Source organism: Lachnellula hyalina (assembly GCF_007821495.1).
Source record: "Lachnellula hyalina strain CBS 185.66 chromosome Unknown contig00026, whole genome shotgun sequence".
NCBI classification, from domain to species: domain Eukaryota; kingdom Fungi; phylum Ascomycota; class Leotiomycetes; order Helotiales; family Lachnaceae; genus Lachnellula; species Lachnellula hyalina.
Window position 1 is genome coordinate 42496 of NW_022157140.1, and position 18218 is coordinate 60713.

At 47.1% G+C, this 18218-nt stretch overlaps 9 protein-coding genes across 9 annotated transcripts; 6 read left to right on the forward strand and 3 right to left on the reverse strand.

The window, feature by feature from the left end:
* Positions 1-260: 260 nt before the first annotated feature.
* On the forward strand, positions 261-565 carry LHYA1_G002157 (uncharacterized protein; the record flags this gene model as incomplete). Its single annotated transcript, XM_031147134.1, has 2 exons — positions 261-462; positions 489-565. 2 exons carry the CDS (start codon positions 261-263, stop codon positions 563-565), a joined length of 279 nt encoding a protein of 92 aa, XP_031007596.1.
* Positions 566-569: 4 nt separating this feature from the next.
* On the forward strand, positions 570-2521 carry SAC1 (Phosphoinositide phosphatase; the record flags this gene model as incomplete). The annotated part of the gene is made up of 2 exons (XM_031147135.1): positions 570-2297; positions 2351-2521. The coding sequence occupies 2 exons, from the start codon at positions 570-572 to the stop codon at positions 2519-2521; spliced, it is 1899 nt and encodes a 632-aa protein (XP_031007597.1).
* Positions 2522-3991: 1470 nt separating this feature from the next.
* On the forward strand, positions 3992-5716 carry STL1_5 (Sugar transporter STL1; the record flags this gene model as incomplete). Its single annotated transcript, XM_031147136.1, has 5 exons — positions 3992-4271; positions 4320-4473; positions 4523-4914; positions 4961-5370; positions 5426-5716. 5 exons carry the CDS (start codon positions 3992-3994, stop codon positions 5714-5716), a joined length of 1527 nt encoding a protein of 508 aa, XP_031007598.1.
* Positions 5717-6273: 557 nt separating this feature from the next.
* LHYA1_G002160 (putative alpha-ketoglutarate-dependent sulfonate dioxygenase) lies at positions 6274-7424 on the forward strand (the record flags this gene model as incomplete). Its single annotated transcript, XM_031147137.1, has 2 exons — positions 6274-6490; positions 6538-7424. The coding sequence occupies 2 exons, from the start codon at positions 6274-6276 to the stop codon at positions 7422-7424; spliced, it is 1104 nt and encodes a 367-aa protein (XP_031007550.1).
* A 407-nt stretch (positions 7425-7831) lies between these two features.
* met-6_0 (Folylpolyglutamate synthase) lies at positions 7832-9510 on the reverse strand (the record flags this gene model as incomplete). The annotated part of the gene is made up of 5 exons (XM_031147138.1): positions 7832-8088; positions 8146-8303; positions 8365-9242; positions 9290-9421; positions 9478-9510. 5 exons carry the CDS (start codon positions 9508-9510, stop codon positions 7832-7834), a joined length of 1458 nt encoding a protein of 485 aa, XP_031007549.1.
* A 616-nt stretch (positions 9511-10126) lies between these two features.
* LHYA1_G002162 (putative MFS-type transporter protein) lies at positions 10127-12033 on the forward strand (the record flags this gene model as incomplete). The annotated part of the gene is made up of 6 exons (XM_031147139.1): positions 10127-10330; positions 10398-10661; positions 10709-10840; positions 10892-11334; positions 11388-11458; positions 11507-12033. The coding sequence occupies 6 exons, from the start codon at positions 10127-10129 to the stop codon at positions 12031-12033; spliced, it is 1641 nt and encodes a 546-aa protein (XP_031007552.1).
* A 299-nt stretch (positions 12034-12332) lies between these two features.
* Positions 12333-13311, reverse strand: ycaC (putative hydrolase; the record flags this gene model as incomplete). Its single annotated transcript, XM_031147140.1, has 6 exons — positions 12333-12423; positions 12475-12688; positions 12739-12903; positions 12955-13102; positions 13152-13186; positions 13257-13311. 6 exons carry the CDS (start codon positions 13309-13311, stop codon positions 12333-12335), a joined length of 708 nt encoding a protein of 235 aa, XP_031007551.1.
* Positions 13312-14552: 1241 nt separating this feature from the next.
* Positions 14553-15740, reverse strand: LHYA1_G002164 (Neutral protease 2-like protein; the record flags this gene model as incomplete). The annotated part of the gene is made up of 3 exons (XM_031147141.1): positions 14553-15126; positions 15193-15478; positions 15539-15740. The coding sequence occupies 3 exons, from the start codon at positions 15738-15740 to the stop codon at positions 14553-14555; spliced, it is 1062 nt and encodes a 353-aa protein (XP_031007554.1).
* A 1514-nt stretch (positions 15741-17254) lies between these two features.
* Positions 17255-18051, forward strand: LHYA1_G002165 (Oleate hydratase; the record flags this gene model as incomplete). The annotated part of the gene is made up of 2 exons (XM_031147142.1): positions 17255-17814; positions 17862-18051. The coding sequence occupies 2 exons, from the start codon at positions 17255-17257 to the stop codon at positions 18049-18051; spliced, it is 750 nt and encodes a 249-aa protein (XP_031007553.1).
* Positions 18052-18218: the final 167 nt, after the last annotated feature.

An 18218-nucleotide genomic window follows, 5' to 3' on the forward strand; every position in this document is an offset into this window, starting at 1 on the left:
TACCCTTCTCTACTAGGTACCTGTCCTGTCACTATCTACACACCACGTACGTCTATCTTCGCCTCACTCGCAGCTTCCCTGCTAATTTGACTAAAGACAGCTAGCTGCTTGTACAGAGTATTAGCTGAAGCATCAACACCAAGAACTTCCCATGCAGAGCTTCGCACAGCACAGATCCCTCCTTCATGAGCCCATAACCTATACTGCGACTGTTATTACCAAGAGCCAAGCGCTCTCCTCGCCCTCATCCGCCCCTCATCATGGCCTCCCTCCCTTTCCGCGACATCAATGTCCACGCATCCGCCTCCCACTACGCCTTTACCTCTCCTTCCTCGCCATCCGCCCTAACCCTCGTTGTAGACCGACCCTCGGGAGACCTGCGCCTGAACGATGGGGCATTGTTGGGTGGAAAGAGGGTGTCGAGTATTGCGGGCATCCTAGGAATGATCAAGTTGCGACTAGGTAAGCAAATGAAATAAATGGCCCAGGGCAGGGCATGGCATGGCCAGGAAGGGGAAAAAGGAAGAAGGAAACAAAGAAGCAAACAAGCAAGAATCCGCTCTAACTATATGCAAGACAAGTACATCATTGTCATCACCAAGGCCCAACCCATGGGACGGTTAAAGGGCCATATGATCTACAAAGTTATCGCTACCGAGTTCCTCCCACTCCGCGAACGACCCCTCCACGACCAAGACGAAGACAACTACCTCGCCTTGCTGAAGACCTTTATCAAGTCCAGTCCCCTGTACTTTTCCTACTCCTTCGACCTCACAAACACCTTCCAACGCCAATCTCAACTCGACACTGCCCAGCCGTTGTGGAAGAGGGCAGATGATCGTTTCTTCTGGAATAAGTTTGTGCAGTCCGACCTCATTGACTTTAGGACCTCGGGGTCCAAAAACCAACACGGGCAGCAGCCCGCAGTAGATGCGTATATTCTACCAGTCATGTTTGGCATGATGGAGATTGTGAGTACACGGGTAAAGACAACACCGTTGACCCTGGTTCTCATCACTCGACGATCGCGCCTCCGGGCTGGAACCAGATACTTCTCTCGAGGAATCGATGAGCAGGGAAATGTTTCCAACTTCAACGAGACCGAGCAAATTGTTATACTGAACGATAGCACAAGCGGGATGGGTGGCTTTGCGGGAGGCGGAGGCATGCAGAATGGCAAGGTTGGTGGATCCAGTGGGAAGGAAGTGCAAATCATGTCTTACGTGCAAACAAGAGGCAGTGTGCCTGTATATTGGGCAGAAGTAAACACTCTCCACTACACCCCCAAGCTTCAAATCCGTGGGGTTGAACCTGCCGTTGCAGCGGCCAGGGCACACTTCAGTCAGCAGATTCGACTCTACGGCGACAACTACCTAGTCAATCTCGTAAACCAGAAGGGTCGCGAGGTGAGGGTGAAGGAAGCATATGAGCAGATGGTCAAATATCTGGTCTCTGCGCCAGCTGAGAGTTCTCAGCAGGACCAGATCTCCGATGAGAAATTCCGGATTGTGGAGCCAAGCGGACGCCAGCAAGAATTTGACCGCTTACATTACGTCTACTTTGACTTCCACAATGAGACAAAGGGGCTTAAATGGCACCGGGCTCAGCTTCTTTTAGACAGACTTCACGATGCTCTTGAGAAGCAACAGTACTTCCGTGGCGTAGATATGCCGGCAGACCTAGAAGGCAGACTTGAAGTGCGGAATCATCAGACGAGCATCGTCCGTACCAACTGCATGGACTGTCTTGACCGCACCAACGTCGTGCAAAGCATGCTGGCCAGATCATCCTTAAACCGTCAACTAACAGATGTCGGTGTTCTTGCCCGCGGCGAGACCTTCACATCAGATGCCTCCTTTGAATTCTTATTCCGCAAAGTCTGGGCGGACAATGCTGACGTGGTTTCGAAATCCTATTCTGGCACTGGAGCCTTGAAGACTGATTTTACTCGCACCGGCCAACGTACCAAAGCTGGCGCATTGCAAGATCTTCAGAACTCCATCACGAGATACGTGAGAAACAACTTTCTGGACGGGCCCAAGCAGGATGCTTTCGATCTATTCTTGGGGTCCCACCTCCCCGAAACAACGTCACACATGGTCTTTGCCGACCGGCGGCCACTGCTCATCCAAAGCATCCCTTATATCCTGGCCTTCAGTTTATTCTTCGTCTTTGTGGGAGCATTTACGCGGCGTCTTCCAGATGCAGCCGTTCTGCCACTTCGGATATTCATCATATTTTGGTTCGCCGTCGGCTGCTGGTCTTTGAACTTCATCTACAGCAACGGCATGTTATACGTAAGTCCTCTTGCCTCTCTATTGCCTCGGCCAACTACTGACAATGTGCTCAGGTCAATTGGCCCAAACTCAACCCCCGGCCCTGGGCAACAGAAGGTTACAACGAAGCGATCAGTAACGTGCGGAATGACAAGGTTATCGGGACCTTGGTTGCCAGGCATGAGAGGGGTCTCAGTACGGCGCGGTACACCAATGCCGAGGAAGGCAAGAAAAGGATTGAATGATCTATAAGCTCTTTTGTTTGTATTATTACTTCTCTAGCCGGCATGTCTAGATTCATCTTTGTCTTGCTCTGATTTTATAGATTAATATTGCATGACGAGAATAGATTTTACCCATCCAGCTTCCGCGGGAAATTATGGATCTGCGAAAGTTGCAAGTGTTGTACGGGAACCAATTCATCTAAAGTTGGCAAACTGTTACAAGCGACGGTGTCTTACAGAGCCATGCAACATTTCACAAACTTGTATAACATGCATATGCATCAAAGGTCGCCTATTTCATGAACTCTTCTCAGACACCGGGCCTGGGATCCCACTTAGTAGCGCTATGATCTTCACGGCTTTCCCCTCGCGGCCCAGCTTGCTAGAGCAAAAAGGCCATGGATGACGGATAAGAGGACGAATTACATTCTTATTGAAGGGGACTGCCTTGCTGCCCACGTTATGTCCGCGGCGACAAGCAGGACGTTAGATGATAGTTTATTTTCCGCAAAACTGAGTCCTTACATTCTATTCTTCGATGTTATAGATGGAACCAAAGGTCGGACGGAAACTTATCCGCATTGCCATAAGAGGACATCCGACGAGCGGGCTTCTAATTCGTGCGCATATAGGTAGGCGGTTCTGCGTATTCAATGCTCCCACTCTCGGGGAGGTTCGGCTAACACTCATTTTAGCAGTCCGAGTGATCAACCGCATGTCGAATCGGAGTCTCAACGAGTAGAAGATAGGGATGGGGTTTCACAAGGTGGGGTATTGTGTGAATGGTTTCTGATGTCACGAGGGCAAATCGTTGTACATACGAGTTTAGAGAACTGATATTATAAGTTTTAATTGAAAATGTCCTCTATAAATTTGAGGGTGTTGTAATCCCAAGCTATTTACTCTGCGATTGGTTCTGTCACTAGACGCGCGATATCACGTGTGTGAATCACGGGATCCACCCCCCTAGATTTACTTGTATAGAGTCAGGACCAGGGACTATTTATGACGTGAGGCACACCAAAGGGTTAGTCAGCACAGGATGTATGAGTTAACTAGTATAAGAAGGGCCCTTCCCCGCAAACCCTCTTTCCTCCTTAGTTCAGTATCGTCATTATTGGAGAAGCTTAATACTAACATTTTCTCCCGCTTCAGCTGACCTCTCTTTGGTCTTTAGTTTGAGCTGTCACAGGTCCAACTTATTACACCACAAGTGCTATTTCGATATGGGTCACCAAATCAATTCCTGGAATGTGGCCCATGCATTTCAGAAAAGGAAGCTCCTCATAGCAATCAATTGCATTGCAGGTCTTTCGATATTTTTTGTGAGAACAACGATACCCCCTTTTGTTTCCTCTTTCGTTATCTGTTGGTGTTTACAGTCATGCTTGAGCATCTCTCGTGGCTCCTGAGACATTGCTGCACTCCTGAAACTTTCCCAATAAAGAAGTAAAGCTTATTCCTTTTTAGTTTGGATACGACCAAGGCATGATGGGTGGAGTCAATAATGCCAAAGATTACATTGAGACCATGAAATTTGGTCACGTTGAGACAATTGATGGCTCCAAGAACACGCCAGTCATCACAAACTCGCTGCTGCAAGGTGGGATCGTCAGTGTGTATTATCTAGGAACGCTCGTTGGAGGGCTCGCTGGAGGGTGGGTAGGGGAAAAGGTAGGGAGGATCAAGACCATCGCCCTCGGTGCGGCATGGGGCGTATTGGGAGCTTCGCTGCAATGTTCGGCCCAGAATCATATCTGGATGATTTTTGGTGGGTTTGAATACTGAAGTTCCTTACTCAAAGCTGATATGACTGCAGCTCGACTGATAAACGGCTTTGGAACTGGAATCTTGAATGCTATTGTCCCGGTCTGGGCAACGGAGTCCGTCCCACATACTAGTCGAGGCCAGTTCATTGCCATTGAATTCACGCTGAACATATTTGGTGTCGTAGTTGCCTATTGGCTTGAATTGTACGCATGCCCTTTTTCATTTATTCTAATTGCTAACTGATTTTACCAGTGGTCTTTCATTTATCGATGATGGGGCCTCTCAAATTAGATGGAGATTCCCAATTGCTTTCCAAATTATTCCCCTTCTTCTCCTGTTTACAGCTGTGTGGTGGTTCCCCGAATCACCTAGATGGCTCGTGAAAGTCGGGCGAGAAGAAGAAGCACGCTTTATTCTTGCACGACTAAGAGGTGACGAAGGCGAAGAGAAGATTCAAGCAGACGCAGAGTTCCAGGACATCCGGAATGTGTCACGTTTAGAAAAAGAGGCTGGAAATAGAACATCATACTTCTCGATGCTGACTGGACGAGGATCTGGAGATTTACATACCGGGAGGAGAGTGCAGCTTGTGGTATGGTTACAGATCATGCAAGAGTGGGTTGGGATCGCCGGAGTCACGATTTGTAAGTTCCGCTTGCCTTCTCTGTGAATGATTCCTGACAAGATCAGACGCCCCCACAATCTTTCGTATCGCAGGATTCAACACCCAGAAGAGCCAATGGATATCAGGTCTTAACAACATCTTCTACATGTTCGCCACCCTAATCTGCGTCTTCACACTTGACCGCATTGGCCGCCGCTGGACACTTTATTGGGGCTCGGTGGCTCAAGGAATTGCCATGTTCCTTGCGGGAGGCATGTCTCGTCTTGGAATTGACGCTACAGCAGCAGGCGAAACCGCCAAAGCATCCCAATACGGAGCAGCAGCAGCATCGATGATATTCATATTCACCTCCGTTTTTGGAGCGACGTGGTTGACTGTTCCTTGGCTGTATCCAGCAGAGATCTTTCCCTTGGAAGTTCGAGCAAAGGGCAACGCGTGGGGTGTTGTAGGGTGGAGTATTGGGAATGGATGGCTGGTATATTCTTTGCATCCTACCTACTCGGTTATTATTTTTCGCTAATCTTGAATAGACCCTCTTGTGCCCGGTGATGTTTGACAGCATTGGTGAGAAGACTCTATACATTTTCGCAATCTCCAATGTCATCACGATACCTATGGTCTGGGCGCTCTATCCCGAATCGAATCAACGTACGCTTGAGGAGATGGACTTGTTGTTCGCTGCAAAGACCCCGTGGGTTTGGGATGCGGAACGCAATTTTGCTCGGTTGAAAGAGGAACACCCCGAGATTGCCCAAGCAGCTCACACGACGACCACTCACAATCTGAAAGCCGAGAACATTTCGGAAATAGATAAAGTATAATCGAAGGCCGGAGGTAGCCATAGCACGCCTCTTTGAAGCCTATCCAAAAGGTGTTTAGGCTTATACAGACGAAAGACGCAGCACTCATTATGTTCGACTTCAGATGTCCTACTCGGCCCGGCGCGTTCTCTCTACTGAGATGCAGGCTAGTTGTTAGCTTTCTCACAACCAAGCCCCTTTATTAGTCGAGACAGGTGCTGTTTACCCCTTTGGCACGTGATTTGATACCACATGCTGAACAGATTGCGCAATATGAGATTGATATCACCACATGCACAAAGCCTGGCCTATACCCCACAGTCAAGGCTATGGCGTCAGAGCATGCTCCCATGTTGCCATTCTGCACTCCGCCTCTGCCTCGACCTTGTAATCTGATTGGTCCCATTATTTACACGCCTTGCATAGAGTTTCTTATACAAGTTGGCTCCCTCTCCTTCTCTTGTTATACCCATCATGATTTCAAGCTCACTCACCCTCAAGACCATCATAAACATTCTGCACCCCCCAGCCATTGTCCCAACTCCTCAAAGTGACATTTCTCCTCCCAATAAGGAACAATGGCACCATCAGCTACCGAAAGCAACACCCCAACCACAGTCCCCGAGGGGAAACTCAAGGCCGAGAAGCCATGGGTGAAAAGTACGGGGGTATTAGATCAATTTGAAAGCTTTGAAACAACTCCTATTATTGGGCGAGAGTTTCCCCGCGCAAGTCTCGTTTCGTGGCTTCAAGCTCCCAACTCTGATGAATTGCTTCGGGAACTTGCACTCACTAGTGAGTTAAAGTGCTGGCATACTTCGCGTTAAACTAACACCCATCAGTCTCCCAGCGAGGGGTGGTTTTCTTCCGTGCTCAGAACGACTTAACAGCCGACCTCCAGAAGAAGCTTGTTCAGCAGCTGGGTCTTTTGTCGGGGAAGCCGGAAACTTCTGGGCTGCACATCCATCCGATCTTGAACTCGGAGCGTGAGAACTATCGGGTTTCCGATCCAGAAATCAGCACTATTGATTCGGTGTTGGCCAAAAAGCTATATCTGAACACAAAATTCGACAGCGCGCACAAAAAAAAGCAGAACTCTGGAGCTTGGCACTCCGACATTGCTTTCGAGCCTAAGCCAGCTGACTATTCATCTCTGAGACTAGAAGTCCTGCCAGAGACAGGGGGCGATACACTCTGGGCTTCTGGATACGAGATCTATGATCGTCTGTCCACGCCGTACCAGAAGTTCCTCGAAGGTCTGACGGGCACATTTTCACAGCCCGGATTTATTGAAGCAGCCAAGAAAGGAGGGTTCGAGATTTACGAAAAGCCTCGTGGAGCACCGGAGAATATCGGCCGAGAGCTCACGGCAGTGCATCCTGTCGTCCGCACGAATCCGGTGACTGGCTGGAAGTCTATTTTCCCAATTGGCGGGCATATTTCACATATCAATGATATTACCGACTTAGAGAGCAAGGCACTATTAAAGTGGTTTGTTCGGCTTCTGGTGGACAACCACGATCTCCAAGTGAGATTCAAGTGGCAGAATGTTAACGACATTGCCATTTGGGACAACCGTTCCACTTTCCATACTGCGACCGATGACATTGAGGGGTATGGGGAAAGATACGGGGTGCGAACTGTAAGTATAGGCGAGGCACCATACTTTGACCCTGACAGCAAGAGCAGAAGGGAGGATTTGGCGAGTAGAGCTGAAACGAGCACTTGAAGGGAATGCTGGAGTATGTAGACCTGGTGGTAGTACTTTGCGAAGGGAATTGGGATGGCGGGATGGGATGGGATAGTATGAAAGCCGTGACTGCGGTCCCTATTTGTGGTTAAGGCTGTAGTGGACCAGGGACGGGGAAGCTGGTATATCTACTTATCATGTATTGAAATTTTATATGCCTATCCTTCTAAGCCAGTAAAGCCCTCATCTTAGCACCATCCTTCCTAGCCAGGACTTTTGCTTGTGACTGGATGGGAAACTTAAAACGCTGTATCGAAGATCGAAGCAGAAAAAGAAGAGCATGAGAGTTCATCTGTTAGTTGATCGCTTCATCATCTCCTGGAAGGCCAAACTGGATATTCATGTTTTCTCATTTGATATTTACCACCAAACATCCAGCTCTATAATCATAAAGCCTCCACATCCTCCAAGGCAGCCAACGCGGTACCCACCAAGCGCACACTCCCAGTAATCAGGGTAGATACTTCATTTCCACTCTCACCAGATTTTAATTTCCTCACATACCTAAACGCATCTTCAATGGTGGGAAGAACTTGGATAGTTGTTGACGTTGATGAATCCAATGCCTTCCATTTCTCCGCAAAGGCCTTCTGTAAAGTGAGCTCCGAGACATCGGTGGAATCCCGACCCTTGTCATCGAAATCTTGGTGTCAGGTCAGTACAGCACGAGAAAGCAATATATTGGATGTCTAACACGTACCTCTTTTCGTGCTCGTCCCCCCCAAAACAGCCGGGCAGAATATAACGTGGTCAAACTTCACAGTGCCTTCATTAGTGATTGCTGTGTGAAGGCCTTCAAGAAGCTCGATTGCTTTACGGTCACCTTGCTGGTTGAAAATGAGAGCGCGAGTTCCCGATCTGCGTGACTGTTAGGTTTTCTCAAACAGTATTTCCGACTGTAGTAGCATAATAGACTCACTTGTTGGAACATTCTTGGCTAAACCATTTTGCGGCTACCATAATGCTTTCTGCAGTATGAGCTCCGTCCAAGTACCATGTAATATCACCTTCCACCTTCGTCTCGCATCGTCCTCGCCATACTACCTGCTCGAGCCCGTCGATATATTCTTTGGGTAGTGAGTCTACCGGTAGGACATGACTTGGATCCATCTTCTGAAGCACAGTATCTGCCAGAGCAATCGCTAAGCTTGCGTTGGACTTCTGGAATTCTGCGTCTGGTCGAATCCTGACTCCTTGAAGTCGCGAGTCTAGGTCTAGTACAGTGAAAGATTTGACCCCTCTTTCAGCAGCTCGGCTTTCAACAACTTCCAAGGCACCTGAATTCTGTCTAACAGTAAAAGAAGGCACATCTTTCTTCTGAATACCCGCTTTATGCCACGCGATACTTTCGATGGTATCTCCTAGCGAGAAGGTGTGATCAATTCCCAAAGTAGAAATCCCAGTAACCGCAGGCCGATCAACAATATTCGTAGAGTCATACTCGCCTCCGACGCCAACCTCATAGACAGCTGCATCGACGCCTTCTTGGAGGAAGACATGGTAGCTCATAAGAGTCAGGTAGCGAAAATAGACGGGCTTGTGCTCAGAGGCTGCCTCGAGTTTGTCCCACACATCGAAGAAGTATTTCGCAAAAACTTCTGCGGAAATGGGAGCAGAATCTATACGTATCCGTTCTCGGACAGCGACGAGGTGCGGGGAGGTGAAGAGTCCGACGTTCTTGGGGACGCCACGTGACTTGCGATATTGCGACAAGATGGAATCGACATAGGCACATGTTGACCCTTTGCCTTTGGTACCTGCAACGTGAACGATGTTGAGGTTTTCTAGATCTTGTTGCTATGAAGCACTTAGTACAGGCATTTTAGACGAGGGGTTGCATGTACCGAGTATCCAATATGATGCAGGCACCTGCGCATTTCTTCATTTGCCGTCTTGTCAATGCGTATTCCGGCATCGTGACGTTGCTTGAGGATATGATACGGTGTTTGAAGAGAATTAAGAAGACCGACGGCATCCTAGGGTATATCAGGTGAGTAGGTCTTTTCAGGAATAATAAAGAGTTGTGACGGACATCGTAGGTTCTAGTTTTGATTGTGGCAGCCATTGTTGTGGAGTGCCATCGTAGGGCTGAGCTACCTGATGAATATGCGCACTTCCCCGGATTTGTAGTGATAGTGATAGCCCGGTGCAGTTTAACAGTAGATAAAAGCTGCATGCCCAGGTTTGACAAAGCTGGGGCTGGTCCAGCGAGAAAGACGAGTCCTCTTGTCCAGTGAGAAAGAGGTTGAAGTTGGGCGACTGGGAGGTAGGGGTAGGGCTGCAATGGGCTTCGGAGTTAAGGACTCGCTTAGTCAGAAGTCTACTCGTACTGCAACTCGGTATAATTTCTCCCGCCTTTACTTGTAGTTCTACTTCCTCCCATTATCAAGCCGTGATCTTAACACCATATTATTATTCTCCCAATTCGAGCAGTATGAGTACACTCCGTACAGAGCTTCCTTCTTCTCTTGCGTGCTCGCTCTATAATAAGCACGTAAGCAGATTATACCAGGCCCTGGCCCTGGCTAGGAGGTTGCGCTAAGTCGCGGCTTTCGGAGTTCAGGAGTGGGGTGTAGGTAAATTTACGTCGCGAAGTACTTTCACTTGGTCGTCTTCCTAACACTTCTTCTTTCGTTTTTTCTCCAATTCAAGTGCAAGCCTCCGACTTTTTCTACTTAGACATGAGCCATGTCATTCCCATTGAAGAGCCCAAAGCGCCCAAAGCGCCAGCTGGACTTGTGCCGGTCGAAACATCCTTGATGCAAGATCTTCCTCCATCCCCTGTCGAGATAAATACGGTCGAGAGCCGAAGCGATACGAAAGAAGTAACAATTCGTCAAGTCGCACCACTGGTTCTGATCTTGACCGGTGCTACATTTCTTAATGTGAGTTTCCCTATCGGTCGACAAAAGATGTCTTAAAAGTCTCGACTGACTTCATGGAGTGATGCAGACCCTCGCGTTGCAAGCGGTGGTCATTCTTCTTCCGGAGATGAGTAGACACTTGAACATTCCATTTACTCGCCAACAATGGATCGTGTCTGCCTACGCTTTGACTTCTGGATCATTTCTTCTGCTCTTTGGAAAGCTTGGCGATGTTTACGGTAAACGTCCGCTTTTCATATCAGGATGCTTCTGGGTGACTGCGGTCTCTCTAGGGACAGCATTCTCCCCGGTTGAGATCTGCCTATATGTCATGAGGGCACTGCATGGCCTGGTATGTTTTATCTATGTCTGTAGAGAGTAGATGCTAAACCAACCCAGGCTGCTGCTGCTACGATTCCTTCTGCTATTGGGATTCTCGGTTATACAATCCCTCCTGGGCGAGTTAAAAACTACAGCTTTGCCTTTTACTCTGGAGGAGCTCCTGTCGGACAGGCCATGGGAAATATCATTGTAAGTAGTCATTGCTGTAGACGAGTGGGTGTTTGCTGAAGTTAGCTCTAGGGTGGTATCATCTCACAGTATACAAGCTGGAAGGTTGTCCTCTTTGTCATTTCTGGCGCTTCTTGCATTATTGGCATCACCGCGATATTCGCGATTCCGAAAGAGCCTGGAAGAAAAGAGCACCCCGAAGATTCACCTCGTGCATCTGGAGTGGATTGGATTGGTGCCTTCTTATTCACGTCCGGAACGCTGCTTATGATAATTTCTCTTTCCGAGGGAGCATCACAAGGATGGAATTCAGGCTTTGTTATTGGCATTCTTATCGCATCTGTGATATTTTTATTGGCTTTCGTTTACTGGCAGCATTACCTGGAGAGTAAAGCGGTCAAAGAACCACTGATGCCAATATCTACATTCAAGAATTCTCGGTTCACTTTCGCTATGATCATTGTATTTTTGTTTTCTGGTGGCTTTACAAATTTTATTTTGTACTCGACCTACTTGTAAGCTACCTAGCCCCTTTCCCTAGGTCCAGCAATAACTAATTGTGCTTCAGCTATCAAGACTATCAACTCCTATCCCCTCTACAAACAATGCTTCGCTTTCTTCCACTTGGAGTCGTAGGCAGTAAGTAATGCGACCATCCTCCCCAATCATAGGCTTAATTCCAGTTAGTACTCACTATCATCGCTTCCGGCTATCTTCTCTCACGACTTCGCGGCGATTTTATCCTCATTTTTGGACTCGTGTCGTCATGTATTGCTAACATCTTATTCGCGGTTCCAATTCCACCATCCACATCGTACTTTGCATACGGCATGCCCGCTATGGCCCTAGCTGCCTTTGGAGTCGATACCGTATACACTTGTTTGGGGCTTTTCACCACCCAAGCGCTCCCAAGGAAAGACCAAGCTCTCGCCGGAGCAATGTTTCAAACAGTCGCTGCAATGGGACGAGCTATTTCGTTGCCAGTCATTGCAGCTGCTCAATCCGCGGTGCAAGAGAAACAGCTAAAAGATGGGAGAACCGAAAGCTTTGCGTATTTAGAGGGCTTAAGAGCTGCAGAGTGGGTATGCTTTGGTTGCATGGTTGTTTGTGTTGGGGTGACTATTTGCGGTTTGAGAAACATTGGGAAGATTGGTCTTTTGAAGAAGCTGGGGCAAGTTCAGTCGGCCTCCAAGGAGAAAGACAGCGAAAAATGAGCTAAAGGCAGTGCTTCTAATCTATCGCGCAGAATGGTCACATTTAGACAAAAAGGCGAGATCTATCAGCTTCAAGTGTGCGCGCTACAAATTTGTTTTCAAATATCTTGTAGTCTTTCCAAAAGCCTTCATATATTATTCTCAAAATTGTTCAAGTAGCGACCGACTTAGAATAATTTATACCTACTATTTTATGTTTTTGTTGCTTCTCCGCTGAAACTCTTCTGCATAGCTCATTGCAAACTGTAACAGTTGCACCCTATCTCAAGACCGGTCCATCCCCCTACTACCTCTATTCTTTACAAGATCTTTGCTTCCCCAGGGACAATGGTTCCATTATCAATGGCATAACCATGATCTCTTGCAACCAATGAATAGGGCACCAAAAACCTTTTTGCAGATCAGCACCCTCAATACAGAACAGTCAAAGAAGACACTTACGTATCAAGGAAAGGCAAGACTTCCGCAGTGCCCGGGGTATTTCGCCAATCCCGCATCAAATCCATGACAATACCAAACATACCCATGAGATGCACACCTGCCTGTTCCATACGGCGGTTGGCGTCAGCAGCAAGCTTGTCGCTGAAGGTCCCGCCAGTGTTGGCGAATACCTCGTATCCGGCTTCTACGAGAGAGAGGGAGAGAAAAGCAGTGCCTATCTTAAGATCAATGTGGTTGAATAAGTGGGCGATTGAGCAAACTCACAAACTTCCGTGACAATGCCACCGAGGATGATTTGCTTCTTGCCGGTTGCCTCAACTGCGGCGCGGAAGTCGGTATTGTCCCAGGCGTTTACTTCCCCTTGGCGGTGGATAAATGGGGCGTTGGGGTGCATAGCAATGACTTCTTTCGGGAGTGCTCCATTTGGTCCTGGTAATTGTCAGCATATCGTTTAGTGGGTTGAATGGGGGGGGAGAGTACCAGTGTCGGCAGATGTTGTCAAGATGGTGGGGAGATTGAATAAATTTCCAATGGCAGCATGAGCCAGTATTGACTGACGGAATTCGACGGTGCTGAAGTCGTGCACTAGCTGAGAAAGACCGAGTTGATGGTCGACAACGAGGAGAACCTGGAAGTTGTTAGGTGGATCTTGATGGAATCTCAATTCGCAAACTCACAGCATCCGTTTTGTTCAAACGAACAAAATTATATCCTACGATCCGTTCAGTTTCAACCGAGTTTATTTCAGCTCACTGACGAGTTGGTGAAATAAGAATGTGTACCTTGAACAGATGTTGCTGCTGAAAGAGCAATGGATGCGAGAGTCTTGAGGTGCATATTGATGTGACTTGGAGGTTGGACGACTGAAGGGTGAGGCTTTCTTGAAAATCAAAGGAGAATGATGAGCTGAAGAAGGAAGTGTCGGGTCTGGGACTCACATATATATCCTTGCTTTGCGAAAGTGAGATTGAACTACAGCGGTGCCTTTGTCTTTGTCGACACCACATGGTCATCGCTATTGGACTTCTGCTTTTCTGACCTCCGTCCTCGTACAAGGTTGTAAGCAAGGACTGCAGAATTTATATTGCCATCGCCACCTGTATTCTCATATCCCCGAAGAAATCATTTCAATTTTCTCAGCAACAGCAGAAGATTATAGGCCTGCGTATAGATAGAACTATGCCGCCCCTTGAATTCGGCGCCCAAGCATAAGTTCCCCCCTTCTAGGAAGATTACATGCTTGGCAAATCACCAGCAAATACAGTCAATTGGCCGAGTACACTTTCTTCAAAGGGTTTAGCTTACGTGAAGTTTGATCTCACCCTTTTTTAGAACAAAATGCACACCGACCTTTGCTAGAACCAATGCAAATACATACAGCGGTAAAGTCATACCTAGGCGACTTGCGGCTCTTGAATATGCAGAATCTTGACTCAGCAGTGTCATACCATGTAAGCCAAGACATGCAGGGATGTGGTCTGATTGGTACAAAACAATCCAGCTTATGGGCAGAACGACCAATGTCATACTTGCCCCTACAGTTTCTGTGATTAATCATCTAGGGGCAGGATTGGTCTATATGCAAGTTCCCGCACCGAAGCTTGGAAGAGTCAAAAAAGGCTAAAAGCCTTACAGTTTAGCTGCTAAAGCTTCACGCGCGAGGTCACATGGCGTTTTTAGGAGTTTGCAATTAAAATGCACGAAATATTGCTAAGTGACTTGATGTTACATTATATAATTCGAGACAAAACTACTTTTTGACCCGTTAGGAGTCTCCGTCTAACAAACTTTGTCTTGCAAATTCCAAAAGTAGGAGCCTTCAATCCATGGATTATTACCAAATAGAGAATTTTATGGTTTCTTCATGATAAGATCTGGAATGATTTTATTGGAATTGGATGATGGCTTGAAGATATCACAATTTGTCTCTGTGCGGTTTCTCCAGACCATAACTTTTACTACAAAAGTCCATCAATTTACTGCCACTCGTTAGGAATGAACTCTTAACCCCTTCCAATGTCCCTCACATCTTCCCCCTGTACACTACCTCCCTACCTCATGTCATATACCTTGATCCACTAAGTACATCCACCGAGTCTCACACTTCCGGCATACATCTCATACGTATCCGCATTCTCCGCTGCCTTCGCGGCAGTGAGTGCTTTTGCCGCGGTTGGACCATAGGCATAATCGTCAGTTCCGTAGAGATGGGTCATCTCATGCAAGATACTGCCGGCCCTGTCGTAGTCATCATCTGAGCAAGTCGTTGCGTACTCCGGGAAGCCCCAGAATCCATTGTCTGGGCATGGCACAATGACGTTGTCACTTGGGACTGTGTAGAGCAACGCTGACCCATCCGAGCAGTCGCCGTAAGTGTCGGTACAGGATATCTCGGGGGACGTCGTCTGTACGCCTTTGACGTCGGTGTAGATAGAGCGGACTTTAGTTTCCTCGGAAGTTGAGATGAACCAAGTAGTGAAGTCATCTGCGCCAGAGCCAGCTGCGGTGTACGCAGCAGATGACATGGAGATAGCATCGGAAACGCTGGTCTTGAGCTTGGTGGTTTGGGAGGTGGAGCATGAACTGTAAGTTACAGAGCGCTTCTTGATGCGGGAGAAAAAGTTAGGTGTATCCCGCTTGGAGATGTGCTCGCTGGGGAAAGAGTTAGCTTCCAGAGCTGCAATGAATAATTCATCAAGGGCACATTTGAAGACCTACCTGGCAACCGTGTTCTGGTCAGGGGTGATTGTCACGGTACTTGAGGTAATGTCATCACAAGATGTCAAATCCCCCAACGTGGTAGGTACTTCAGATCCTGTCGCGTATTGAAATCCCTGAACAGCGGTTATTTGAGCCGTGGTGACGCCAGCGAGCTTGTAGCTCTGGGCTGCGTTCACGGAGGCGGTAACTGTCTGACCGGGCTCCAGAGTCTGGAAACTGTCGGCTGCGAGTCCACTTCGCTTGTAGTTGATGTAAACACCAGCGAACGGGAGTGTTGTTCCATCTTATTCTCGCGTTAGCCATTGGGTTGAATTCCGAGTTCATGAGAAGAAGTTCAACATACCTGCGGCAGCCACCACTAGATCTTTGGTCGCATGATCACTAAGCACAGTATTGCCCTTGAAGACAGTGATAGTCTCAGTGCCATTGTTTGTCACGGCGACTTGAGCAACATGATCGGCAGTTCCAACAATTTCAACGGAAAGAGGGCAAACAGCCATCGCCGCGCCAGCAAGGGCAAGAACTGGAAGGACTTTTGAAATCATGATGAGATCACGTAGAGTTTGAACTTTGAACTTGGCCTGGTGTTGAAGTGAGTGGATGGTCTTCTATTCCACCTGCGAGAGAGGAAGCATATAAGTACTTTCTTATTGTTCCATGTTGAAATGATAACAACTATTCATCCCATATCCGGCCTTCACGGTATAACACAAAGAACATATGACCTAAATCGTTTAGGTCAACTCCGATACGACTATCGAACCTCAGCTAATAACATGGACAGAAACTGCCAAGCAGATCGAATGCGTCGCATTGTAGGTGGCCTTCGAATCACTTGGCATCACTTGGCATCACTTGGCAATGGCAGTCGTCCCTTTATACAGCAACTCGATCTCGCCTCGTATATATGTACCGGCAATTAGTGGATAAGAACCGTCAACTATGCCGCATTGGGCAGGCATGTAAGGTACAAGCGAGGGGGAGAGCTTATCAGAGCTTGGCAACAAAGAATCTACGGTTCGTTGAGCGGGGAAACCCTTTAGCGCCGTTGTCAAGTAAGGTTAAGCAAGCCATGCAGTTGCTTGATTTATCCTAGCTCTACCGCATCTATATGGGTATACCGTCACAACTATATTCCACGAATGCTTAAAGGGATGCAGGTTAGCTTTCGGGCACACCCCTCTCCCGCCTAGCGTTCCGTAAGTAAAGCTCTCACTAAGTACTTCGTATATTTCATTTCGGCGTTCAGACAACGAGAATAGGAAGGAGGTTTGCGATACTGTATCAATCTCGGTCCGGCAGTTTCACGCCTTATTACCTTTGGATAACCTTTTTCGACTTAGCGTACCGCCAAAACTTGTATATATTAACCATTTTGGGCTATTTTTGCCTCATTCGAAGGTTATTACTCCTGAAAGCTAAAATATTTATAATACATAACCGGTATAAATATAAACGCTAATATAGTATTATTATACCTATATAGATGATAACATGCTTGCTTGCCGCGGTTATTCCTTGGTAGAAGGGGCCGGCGAGCCGCAAAGCAAGATAAGAGTACTCATGACACAGAACAATAAAAAGAAGCGAGTCGAAAACTAAAAATAAAGGGAATATATGACCCCTGTGAATAATAGCAACACGCTAAAAGATGGACTTTAGTGCTACTATCATAATAGATGAAGTTGGCATTGATTTTATTTCAGAAGAGAAATTCTATGCAATTTGAAGAACGCAAAAACCTGTAACATCTAACCCATTTAATAATATAGTCATATTATTATTCCTTTTTCACATGTGAAGCTTTCAGTTATGGTGATTATCACGTGTTACTTTGCGAACACATGTTTTTTGCTCCCGAAAATAAATCAGGTTTAAAAAAACCCTATGTCTCAATCATGAGACAGGTCTTGAAAGACTCGTGGTATATAAGTATTACAGGTATCTTTGTTAGGAAAATGACATCTATGATCTATCGTTTCTCACAAAAGTCAATTCAAGTCAGCGTAATAATCGACAACTATTTGGGAAAACTACGAGTACCTAAGAACATTTGAATATGCCGCACGGAAACATTCATCAAGGACAACACACCGAAAGGTCAAAGAACACCAATGCTTATCTAGTTGGTGGAGGTATCGCATCTCTAGCAGCAGCCGTTCATCTTATTCAAGATGCAGATATACCAGCAAACCAAATCCATATTATTGAGTCTGGCTCTTCACCAGGAGGCTCAATGGACGGCGCCGGAGATTCCGAGAACGGATATGTGCTTCGTGGAGGGAGGATGCTGAATTTTAGCTACCTGTGCACATACGATCTTCTTTCGATGGTCCCATCTCTCACAAATCCCTCAAAAACGGTCAAGCAAGAACTTGATGAGTTTAATGCAGTTCCTAGCAACAAAACCCACGCCCATGCAAGGCTAGTTAGCAAAGGAGAAAGTGGGCCGGAAATTCTCAATGTCGAAAGCATGGGTCTAAGTTGGAAGGACCGCGAAGACCTTCTCGCACTTGCGGGTCCGTTTCAAACCGAGAAGACGCTGGGCGCTAAACGCATTGACGAGTGTTTTGACAAATCCTTTTTGCAGACGAAGTTTTGGTACATGTGGGACACAATGTGAGTGACAAACACAGTGACGAATAGCAGGAACTGATTTCTTTCAGGTTTGCTTTTGAGCCGTGGCATAGCGCAGTTGAGTTCAGGCGCTATCTGCATCGATTCATCCAGGAGTTTCCTCGCATAAACACACTAGCTGGAGTCGACCGCACCCCGTATAACCAATATGATTCTGTAATTCAACCAATCGAGACATATTTGAAGGCTCAAGGTGTAGATTTCCGCTATGGTAAGTAGATCATCAATAACATCCACCCTATTACTCTAATATGGATTGCAGAAACAAAAGCCACTTCACTCTCTTTTCGTTCTACGGAAGAAATGTGTTGTTTCTAGGGGTAATAACTTGAATTGACTACTGTTCTACAGTGGGAAGTATGCTGTATATATAGGGCTCTTCAAGC